This window comes from Populus euphratica, unplaced genomic scaffold, assembly GCF_000495115.2.
Source record: "Populus euphratica unplaced genomic scaffold, PopEup_1.0 scaffold241.1, whole genome shotgun sequence".
Lineage (NCBI taxonomy): Eukaryota > Viridiplantae > Streptophyta > Magnoliopsida > Malpighiales > Salicaceae > Populus > Populus euphratica.
This window is the reverse complement of record NW_011500067.1, coordinates 274,420-286,469: the sequence shown is the minus strand read 5'-3', so window position 1 is coordinate 286,469 and position 12,050 is coordinate 274,420. Positions and strand designations below refer to the sequence as shown.

The 12,050-nt window shown below is 32.6% G+C and overlaps 1 protein-coding gene across 8 annotated transcripts; it reads right to left on the bottom strand.

Annotated features, from left to right (window-relative positions):
- LOC105108270 (uncharacterized) lies at positions 1 to 5,856 on the bottom strand. 8 transcript variants are annotated; one of them, XR_839013.1, is made up of 11 exons: positions 4,948 to 5,856; positions 4,314 to 4,416; positions 3,200 to 4,217; positions 2,741 to 2,855; positions 2,222 to 2,344; positions 1,275 to 1,330; positions 1,117 to 1,159; positions 941 to 1,017; positions 789 to 866; positions 464 to 551; positions 1 to 383 (listed from the first exon to the last, which is right to left on the bottom strand). XR_839013.1 is itself a non-coding variant. In XM_011002519.1 (9 exons), the coding sequence occupies exons 1-8, from the start codon at positions 5,457 to 5,459 to the stop codon at positions 975 to 977; spliced, it is 2,013 nt and encodes a 670-aa protein (XP_011000821.1). In that variant the 5' UTR covers positions 5,460 to 5,856; the 3' UTR covers positions 784 to 866; positions 941 to 974. The 8 variants fall into 8 exon arrangements, 1 of the variants encoding a protein (XP_011000821.1); XR_839015.1 differs by having other exon boundaries at positions 490 to 551; XR_839014.1 differs by having other exon boundaries at positions 464 to 520.
- Positions 5,857 to 12,050: the final 6,194 nt, after the last annotated feature.

The window sequence follows — 12,050 nt, the reverse complement described above, 5'->3', positions numbered from 1 at the left end:
TATTTTAAATCATAACCTCATTCCACTGCTTAGAAGAGTTACTTGTCCCCACAAATACGGGTCCGCTAAACAAATAATCTCTTCCCGCATGATTTCAGCAGGAAGGCAGTCCTGAACCAAACAAAAAAATCTAGCGTAGAGAAATGGAACCCTCGAAACCAGACTTTACTGATCAACCAGCCACATACATAAAAGACGGATAGAAATTCTAAAATACCAGCTGCTTTGTAAAAGCAAAACTCAAAGTCACCGACCAAACACCTTCTGCACAATAATTCTTGTTTTTTTTTTTTTTGGTTACCAATTTTTTTCGTATATAGTTTTTGGAGAAGCCCGCATACATTTCTCACAAGCTTCACTAATAAACCAAGCCACAAGAAAACCTGAAAACATCATGTTACATAATAAATATACGTTTGTCCAACAAAACATAAGAATCCAAATCTTTCTGATGCATTCATACCACAAGTTTAAACAACAAAATGCCACCTGCCAAGCCACAGTTATGTTCTCCAATTGACTGCAGCAAGAACAGGTTTTTTGTTACATAACTGCACGATTCACAAACCAGAGGGTAGTGATGAGAATAAACAGTAAATAAAAGGGCACCTTAGGTGGAGAATAATAATTTAACTTGCAAAATTGCAAGGTACTTGTGTTTCTTGTTCAGAAGATGAAAGGAGGAAATAATCTGACTTTTGTCTTATTTTAAATAAATTAAAATTTAAAAAATAGCAAGACACGACCACACGTGAAAAGGATAATCAGAGGCTAAAATAGTGGGTTACCTAGAACATCCTGGGACATACTGTGGCCCAAAGCCCTCCAGAATAAAAGCTATAGATCACAAAGGGCCTCATAAAGGCCTGCATCAACATATATAATCACATCTAAGAATCTCACAACACAAACAAATAAATTTGACTGGGCAGAATTTAACCTTTATCTGCTTATTCAAACACACTCCATTTCATCTAAGTGCTTGTACTTGGCTGCTTAAAATCCATCTCTGAGTATCTACAAACACAAAATGAAATCATCAATGACCTAAACAAAGAACCAAGGAGAGAGCAAGGGGGTAACAGAAGGCAAAAGAGCTTCACAAATTCAACTTGCCTGCGAGGTTTTTGTCGCTGTCCAAATTCATCACTTGCAAATTCTGCACAGAAGACAATGTTTCATATCAACAATAACAATCAATGACAAGGTATGTTAAAATTTAAGTCAAACAGAATCAAAGTTATAGCAACAGAAACATTAAAATTGTTCCTTACCAGATCTCTGTGTATTCTTCCATTCATTATGGGGTATATTAGTACTACTTTCTTTGCTGCAAAGGAAAACAAACATTAGAACTGGTCTGGCTACGTGTATAACAAAATAATCCCTTTTCAATCATGAAGATGAAGCAACTTAGCACAAGCAAAATGGAAAGCAAAAACATGCTAAGAGAAGAACATCAACACAGAAATGAAAGTAAGACTAAGAGAAATTGATATCATGTAATATTAATTTTAGTGTGTCCCATAAACACTTTAAATGGTAAAAATAATAAATCAACCAGCAAAATACCAATTTACAACTGAATTTCAAAATCTTGGAAGTAAATGATCTAATAGAAAAGAGTTCCAAATAAATTGACATGACAAAACACAAACTGAACTCTATCATTCTTGAGTCATCCTTTAGACAAATAGAAACAATGAATCATGTAGGAATGACTAAAGTGCTTACAACATTAAGCATCCTACCGCTACAAAATTCTCTTTAAAGTTAAAACAGTGTTCTAAATTGGAAAGACAATACAGGCAGATCACACTGCCAAACTTAGAAAAGGTTAGCATCCATCATGTATTTGCTGGATAGAATACAGAGAAATCCTCAATTTAGTCCATAACCTTTATAGTCATTCTCAATTAAGTCCCAAAATAAAAGAATTTATCAATTAGGTCCCCAATGTTTCACCCACTGCCCCATTGGGTCCTTCTGTTAACATCTGTTTTTTTATTCTTGTCATTATGTGTAGCTCCTGCAATAATGGAATTGTTTTGCAGAATTTTTTATGGAAAAATTACAAACATGGATTAAAGCACCCGATGAATAATTCAACAAAACATTTAGAAATATAACACAAAGACAGCAAAACAATTCCATTATTGCAGGAGCTACACATAACGACAAAACATTTAGAAATATAAAACAATGACAATTTGCTACCAACCTTGAAGAACCCAATGAAGATGTTTTCCCAGATGGGCGAGCATGATAAGCACCATCAACCGAAATATAAGGTGAACAATATGTGGCCCCTAAAGCTCCAGCAGCACCAGCCAGAACTGGTAACCTGAAAATCATTAAAACAATTCATTACTTGCATGTTATGATATAAAAGAAAAGAAATCCCAAAGAGAAAGTACACATAATGGATTTAACACAGAAGTAGCCCCTACAATAAACGTCATCTGGCACCAATTTGCTTCAAGATATATAGAAAACTATTACACGACAATTAAAAACACCTTTGTGTTTATAAAAGAGGAAAATAAGCAATTGGTTTCTTTTCTTTACTTTTATTTCTTGGAATAGCTGAATCACAAAATCTGATTGCACCAATGACAATTGACTTCATCAGAAGCATCAATTTGCCACTTAATGGGACATTGACAGCACATCCCTGGACCATGCAAGATCCAAGGTTAAACCAAAAATCTGTCAGCTATGTAATGAAGATTCAGCATACCATGTCATTTCAGAATTCCCTAAGCCAAGTTGAGGCTGAGCAACATATCCAGGAAATGCCATGCCAACCGCAGGAACTCCAAGACCACCAGGATGCTGACCACCAAATTGCATAACTGCATGCCAATCAACCACCGTAACAAAATTAGTTATTTAGACACCAATATACAGAAGGGAGTTCTTAGCTTCCTTGAAAATATAAAGCATGGTCCGGACACACTAAAACAGCTGATCATAAGAAAGCTATAGCTACAAGGGATACATTAAGATACCAGACACATGGAAAAGAAAAAAACAATACAAAACCCATATATATGATTTAAGAAAAAGTGCAAGGCTAAAGCATTGGCATTGGCGTCTCTCTCACTAGCATGATGAAAGCTCCTGGCATTGAAATTGTTTTTTCTTCTTTGTTACCTTTTAGAGGAAAAAAAGGTGAACAAAAAAAAAAAAATTGTACCTGGCAAAAAGGTTGGTGTTCCAGAGAAGTTCTGATCGCCATGCCCAACACCAATATTCCCTGTGGCTCCCACAACCTGTGTCCCACCATAAAGAAAAGATCCTCTTCCATTTCCTTGAATTATGCCTTTTCCCTTTCCAGCCAATGCATTTCTGGATTTACTTGATTCCACAGCAGTCTCTGCTTCAACAGCTTCAGAAGAATTTTGTGACAAAGCAGTTTTTGGTGGAGAAGAGACTGGAGAATCACTACTAGGATGCTGGACTAACTGCTGGGCAGAAGGTTGAAAATGGTTTTGAGCAGGAATTCGCTGAAGAGAGTGGATCGGCACAGTGGGAGAGGTTTTGTTGATTTGGTTGTGCTGCGGAGCTCCCTGGTAAGTCATCTGGCTTGACATAGCTGCACTCCTTCCTTGAGCCCTAGATTGTGAAGATGTAATAGAATTGACCACAGAAGATCCAGAAGGTGGCATTTGCATATTGCTCAAAGGCTTTCCTGCTGTCGGAGTGATGGAATCATCAATATAAAGCTTGTCAATTGAAACAGAGTTGGCTATATTCTTCCCCCGCACCAATGCACTGTGTTGTTGCGTAGGAAAATTCTCATCCATAACAGGAGTGCGAAGATTCTTGCTTGTGCTTGCACCGTGTATATCCCTTTTTTGACTTGAAGTGATGTCTTTATTTGAAGATCCGGAAGGATAAAAGGGAGGAGAAGCAGAGCTCAAGCTTGAATGTTTTCTAGCGGGCAATTCATCAGATTCTGTATTTGAACTACCATGTGAATGTTTCTCAAGGGGTTTCCCAGGCTGTTTGTTTTGCACTGGAGGCCTCTCTCTGCGACTCTTGAAAGTAGATTCAAACTTTCTGGGTCCTCTCCCTCTCACAACTTTTGGTGCCTGGTTCTGATTGTTACCATCGCTGAATGATTTAGACCTGTTGCGTCTGGCATATCCCCATTCTGGACCTCGACTTTTACCACCACGGGCCCGAAAATTACCTTTAGCAGTCCTCCTTCCCTGAATTATTATTAGTATAGTTTCAGTAAGGAACAACAGAGAAAAAAGAAGAAAACAGATGCTCTCATAAAATACATTTTTGTATAAAATGATCACCTGTTCATAATGCCTTTCCTGCAATGTCATCTCTTCAAACTTGTCATGCCCCCATTTCCTATCATCTTTGGACTCCCATAAATTCCTTCCACCAAAGGTTCGCCTAAACCAAGTACAGGTTAATCTTAGAATTACTTATTTTAGCAAGTGAAAGGAGGCGGCACACTTTCATTCAGAAATGCACAGTAACATGACGTATTGGAAATGCTGCCATATGGATATAAAAGGCAAAAAGAAAAGGTGCAGAAAGCTAGATGTGAAAAACAACTCCTTATCCAACATTTTTCCTGGTTTTTCTGTATAAACCAGGTAAGGCTAATCTACCTGAACAGTGGTCTAGAATTATAAAGCAAAAGGAATTGCACACCAGGATATAAGAACAATGGATCCCTAGTTAAAGGAAATATAGATACGTGTTTAAGCATACACTACAAAACCACAAAGAAGAAAAGGAACTGACTATTAAAGTTTAGAGGCTTTTGCATGCCAGCATATAATACTACTCTGAACAAGCTCTACACTAGAAATTAAGCAAAGCTACCATTAATCAACTACAGCTGAATAAAAGAAAAACAAAGGTGTTTAAACAAAACAAATATCTTGTACCGTAAAACTACACCAATGTCAGTTATACCTGTGCCGACCACCAGCACTGTCCCTAAACCTGTCGTCGTGCATGTAAAAAGCCCCAGCAGTAGGCACCGCAAAAGGCTGGTTCCCCTTCTTCCCCTCTTCCCCTTCCTCCCCCTCCACTTTCTCCTCTCCTCCCACCTGCTCCTTCCTCCCCTCGATTTCCTTCTCCCTAACCTCAACCCCAGCATTGCCGTTGCCTCCTACTCCCTCCTTATTCCCTTCTTTCCCTTCGTCTTCCTCATAAACCTCTTCTTCCTCTTCATCTTCAAAAACACCATCTTCATCTTCCTCTTCATTTAATGCCTCTTCTTCGTCTTCGTCATAGTCTGCAGCGCCACCCTGATCGTCAGATTCATCGGAGTGAATTGGAGCCCTCCGATTATTTCTAGGCTTCTCTTCTCCTTCACCTTCCTCGTCGTCGCTCGCAGCTTCTCTTCTTCTCCTTACAAGCAATCGCTTCTCTTCCTCGGGATCACTCTCATATACAATTTCCTCCTCGCCAACCTTAGTCATTATAACAAAAAACTAAAATTTCAAATTTTCACGATGTAGTCCGTCAATCAAAAACACGACAACAAAAAGATACTCTCAGTTGAATCAAATCCCTAAACGCCGCAAAGAAAACAGAAAATCTTTCCAGAGAAGAAAAAAACTTCCGAATTAAGGAATTGAGAGTCAAACAGAACAAGCGAAGCCCTAATCTGCGAACCAAAAGCAAATTCGTGGAATATCAAAGGAAACCGCAACTCTTAGAACCCTAAATTTTGAAAGGGGGGCTAGAGTTTTACTGGATTTGGATCCAGGTGCTCTGAATTTGAAAACCCTAGATTCTGAGAAAAGAGGGATTTGGGGGATTCATTAGTGTAATTTGGGTAATAAATAAATATAAATTCAATAAACAGAGGGAGTGGAGGGACTATCACACCAGTTATGGCCCAGCCTAGCGACTTAGGCCCCTTCGCAGCAGATCAAGTAGTTTTTCTTTAAATTTTGATTTTTTTTAATAATTTTTTTTTTAGTTTTTTTTAGAATATTTTAATTGACTAATATAAAAAATATATTATTTTAATATATTTTAAAATAAAAAATATTTTCAAAACCAACATCAACCCCACTTTTAAATATGTTTTGAAAATATAGTTTGTTAAATAATTAATTTATGATCCTTTAAACTTTTTCTACTTGTTTTCTAAACTTTATAATAACTTCAACAATATATTCCAATGCTTTATAAAAATAACTACAAGCCTTTCAAATATTCAAATTACATGATGATAGTAAAATACATTTAACTATTCTATATTTTTCAATTTAACAAAGACTCTATAATAGATAATAATATATTATACTAAACCATTATTTATAGTAATGACTTTAAAGTATAAGAAAATTTTACATGGTATTAAAGTCGCTCATAAGACCACAGTCCCCTTTTTTTTTTTTTTTTTTTCTGATCCACAATAGTCTCTTCATCCAAAAATTTTCAATCTTTTCATTACCATTAATGTCAAACTTAATTCTTTAAATTATCTTGTTTGGAAATCACAAGGTTCTACCCTATTTCAAAGGTCAAGATATTTTTGGCTACCTCAATAGTATTATACCACCATTACCTTATGAATCTATTATTTCTTTTTCTATTGACAATACTATTTTTACCACTCATAACTCTTTTTGTAATTAATGGTTGCACCAAGTTTTTGTGATTCTAGCTACCATTAACTATTTTCTCACTAAAGATGTCCTCATTAAAATTTTATCCTGTACAACTTCTTGCGAGGTATGATTTGCCTTTAAATATTATTTCTCCTCTTTTTTCTATCTTGCAAAAACCATCTAAGTTCATATACAACTTGCTAATATAAAGAAATGTGTAATGTATGTTTACTCTTATTTTCTTCATATCAAATGTTTGTTAGATAAACTTGCTTTCGCTGGATAACCCTTTACCTGTGATGATATCTTCATTTATTTCCTTGCTAGCCTTAATCAGGAATATGATTCCTTAGCTTTAACGATCTCCTTTTGTCTTGATCCTATTACATTGGAGGAATTTTATTCCTTGCTTCTTCTTTGTGAGTCATGTATCACTCATAATAATCAACCTGTAACATTTAATGCCTCAGTCCATCTTGTTTCTAGACAACCTTTAGTGTATTCTCCATCTCAATTTTAATCATCTTTTGCTATGCATATTCATAACCATATCTTTATTGTGGTCAAGAATGAGGTGCTCGACTTTCCTACAGAGATATTCGTTCATTTTTATTTTCTATTATGTATGTTTTATACAAGGCCATATTGCCAGTAAATATTATCATCATTTTAATTTATATCAATATCAGTAACCTCGTCAACCTCAAGCCATAATTGCTGCTTAATTTCCATTTAATGAAAAATATTGGTATCCCGACACATGAGCCACCCATTACCTTACCAATGATGATAACAATCTTTATATTTCCATGAATAACTATGATGACTAGGATTATATTCAGGTGTCTAATAGTGCAAATCTAAAAATAGTAAGGAATGTCACTTCCATTCTTTCTTATCTTTCCAAATCTTTTGTTCTTAATCAGCAACTTTTTGTGCCTAAAATTCATAAAATATTATTTTTGTTGATCGTTTTTATCTTGAAAATAATGTTTTTTTTAATGTCATGTTTTTTTTCTTCCTTGTAAAGTATTACTTGAGGAATATCCCTATCATTAACCACTTAGTAATGATCTTTATAACTTTTCTACTTTCCTTGCATATCTTCAGCCACAAGATTTATCTAGTGTTCGTGTGTTTGTTTCTTTTTAGCTTTACTATCTTAGTCATGTCTCTTTTCCTGTCATCAATAAAGCTATTTATTTATCTATAAGAAATAATATTTCTTCCATTTGTTTTTATTGTCAATTGGCCAAGAGTCATGCTTTGCCTTTTAAACTTATGCACAAGTCTATTTCAAAACATTTGAAGTTAATTTATTCTGATGTTTGGGGATCAATCCCTTTCTTATTTACTTTTAGTGCATGTTATTAAATTAACATTTTAGATGTTGTTACTAAATTTCTATGGTTGTTTAATTTAAAACTCAAATTTGATGCTTATTAGATATTTAATTTTTTTTCAATTAGCTGTGGAAAATCAATTTAATAGCAAAATTAAAGCACTCTAATTTGATTGGGGTGATGAGTTTCGCAATCTTAACACATATTTACACCATCAGGGCATTCAACATAGAATCATTTATCATTATATGCATCAACATGCTGATGTCATTAAAAGAGGTCACAAGCAAATTATTGAGATAGATCTTACATCACTTGTTCATTCTCATCTACCCTAATTTTTTTGAGAAGATGCATTTCACTCTGCTATTTTTATTATTAACAGACTACCAACCCTAATGCTTCATGATAAATCCCTTTATGAAATGGTCCATCATTATAAACCATATTACATTTTTTAAAAACTTTTGGATGTGCCTGCTAGTTTTATTTACATCTTTATAATTAACACAAAATGAATATTTGTTCAAAAAGTTGCATATTTATTGGTTATAGCATTGACCATTATTGTTACAAATGTTTTAAAGTTTCTATTGATAAAATGTATGTCTCTTGTCATGTCATCTTTGATGAATATATTTTTCCTTACCAAACTCCTACATTAGTCCAATATCCTCATCAGACTCCTTCTATTACTCTTCCTTATCAGTTAAATATATCTTGGTAGTGCACTTTTTATAGGTATTACACCTTCCTCGACATATTCATGCCCTCTCTTTATGAATTCATTATCATGTCTAAATAATTCTATTCATATTATTATGTTTTCCCCTATTAGAGATGTTGCTACTGCAATACAATTCAAAGATCAACGTTCACTTTCATTATCCTTCTCCTAAATTTAAATGACTCGCAATGTCTATTTTATGATAATTCACAGCAAAAACAACATTCACAAACCTAAATTGATTTCTAACTTCTACATTCGCTATCTTATTCTCAAAGTTCTTATGTCTATATTTTAGTCTAATGACCTAAAACCTTTTTGCCACTCTGAAGCTGTCAAACATCCATATTGACTAGAGACCATGGACAAGGATTGTGATGCCTTATTATCCAATGGCACTTGGATTTTGGTTCTTAAACCATATAATGCCAATATCATTGACTGTAAGTGAGTGTACAAATTAAATGCAAAATTGATGGAACAATTGACAAGCACAAGACCAAGTTGGTTGCTAAAGAGTTTCATCAATAAAAGGGCATTGATTTTAGCGAGAATTTCAGCCTTATTGTCAAACCAACAACAATCTAATTGATTCTTTCCTTGGCAATCTCATGTGGTTGGCATATAATGCAAACTGATGAGCAAAATACCTCTTGCATGGTATTCTCAATAAAATTATCTACATGGCTCAATCTTTAGGTTTCATTGAGCCTTAGTTGCCTAATCATGTTTGCAAATTAAATAAGTCCTTATATGGACTTTGTTAGGCCCAAGGGCTTGGTTCTCTAGGTTAACTAGTAAACTGCAAGCCATTGGCTTTACTGGCACAAAGACTGATTATTCACTTTATGTCTATCATTATAGATCTATCACTATTTATTTATTAATTTATGTTGATGACATGTGTTAACTGACTCTAGTGTTTATTCTATTAACAATGTTATTTTTTTATTATAGCAAAATTTTGTTGTAAAAGATATAGGTGTGTTGAGTTTCTTCCCAGATATTGAAGCCATATAAGAGGATCATGGCATGTTTATATCTAAAAAATATTATTTATTGGATCTTTTTTTCCGCAATAAAATGGACAAGGAAAGCCATGCATTACCCCAATATCCCCATCATAGTCTGACATCAGTTTTGCTAACAATTCATTTTCATAACTTACAGTTGTATTGCAATGATGTTCATGGCCTATAGTACTTGTCATTTACCTGACTTGATCTTACATTTACTATCCATAAAGTGAGAAAATATATGCATCATCCTATGAAGATGCATTGGGCCACATTCAAATCAATTATGTTTTATTTAAAGCACATTATGCATCATGTTTTGTTGATCTAACCATCATTTACTCTTTAGCTTTAGGCTTTTAATAATATCGATTCAATATTAGATCGTAACAACAGATGATCCATTGGAGCTTATTGTATCCATCTAAGCTCTAACTTGATTTCTTAAAGTTGAAAACAGCAACACCTAATTGTTTGATGTAGCACAAAGACAGAACACAAAGCTCTTGTTAAAACTATTCTAAAAATTCAATGGCTAAAGTTTGTGTTAATTGATCTTCATGTTTCAATTCCTCCCTCTTTGATTCTATGATGTGAAAATTATTCAATGACTAAAGTCTCTAATTTTATAATCTTTAAGGAAGGGAAAGATTCATTAGAAAAATTATTCAGATAGAAAGCTTTGAGTGGTTGGATTTTAGAAACTAGTGACTTTAATCTCGATATCTATAAATTTATTTTTGAGAAAGGAACTTAGTAGAGGAGATTTGCACCTTGAATGATGTCAAAAAATAGACCATAACTCAATATTTTTTTTTAAAACCAAATAGTTGGATTTTGAGATTTTAGGGTGATTAGCATGTGTTTTATAGTTGAAAAAAGGTTATATAGGTTCATGGGATGTTTTACTTTTCATTTTTTAGATGAAGAAATAGTTGAAATCTAGATTATTATAGTATGAAAGCTTGGATCTTGATTTTCTAGTCACCAAAATTATTTCTGGTAACTGTAAAACTATGGTAGATAAACATCACATCATTTTTGTTGGTTAGCAGTGTGTTGTTTATAATTTTTTTAAAATAAAAACAGAGCAAACAACATATTATCCATCTTTTAAAATTAAAAAAAATATAGATTTCTAGGTCTTGAGATGGGTTAGGCATGCATGTCTAACTTATGGGTATTTGGTTCATTAATATTTTTAATCATATTTTTCTCACTTTTTATTTTTCACATTTTATATTTGAATAAGTGTTAAATAACTTTATTTAAATGATTTTTGAATAATTATTTAAATATTTTTTTATTTTTAAATAATATTAGTGTGTTAGAGATTTTATTTTTTTTAATAATTATATATGAATTCAATATGCATAGTTTTATAAAAGAAAATGAAATATCTGTTTTAAAAGTTTTATTTGTAATTTTTTTATATGATTCTTATCAACATTATTATTTTTCAATATATTCATGTCAAAATTATGAATGAATTATTTTTTTGTCTAATTAAAAATTGCTTCTAAGATTATTAGATGTTTTTTTTAAAAAAAAACTTCCAATAAGAAATATTTAAAAAAAATAACATGATAAGAGAAAGAGTCATTGATTAAAAAATATGTGTTTTTATCCTAATTTTAAATTGCTAGAATGTTTTGGATATATGTAATAAACAACATAGCTAAAGGGAATTATATATATATATATATATATATATATATATATATATATATATATATATATATATATATATATATATATATATATATATATATATATATATTTTAAAAAGAATACATTAACAAGAAAAATTATATTAACTATTATATTTTTTCAACAACATTTAAATTATTACAAATTATTACATATGTTTTGAAACTCCATCCTTACAGTCATATAATTAAATGAATAAAATTTTTAAAAGAACATCTTGCATAATGAGATCAACGATTATTGCATGTATCTGTCCTTTTAATCCCACTTTTTATTCTTTAATTAAAGTTAACAATTTGTTCATCTTATAATTTTTGCTTTATTTTATTAAACGCATGAAATAAATTTTCAATTTTCAATTAATTTTTTATGCAAAGAATGCAATTTATAATACGAACATTTAAAAAAAAATTAAAAACTAATTTAGAATCTCATCCGTACCTCTTGTTACTGGGTAGTTGATGGCTACGGAGTCTCATTATTCCAAATGCATCAAAACCGAAAATTGATTAGCAAAAAGAAGGCCACCTTCGACATGTAGAGCGGGAGGGGCTCCAGCCTTGTTAAAGATATTGCTATCCTGCAGCCTGCATTCATCGAAGAAATTATAGTCTCCATAATGCTATCTATGGTATGGTATGATATTTAACTC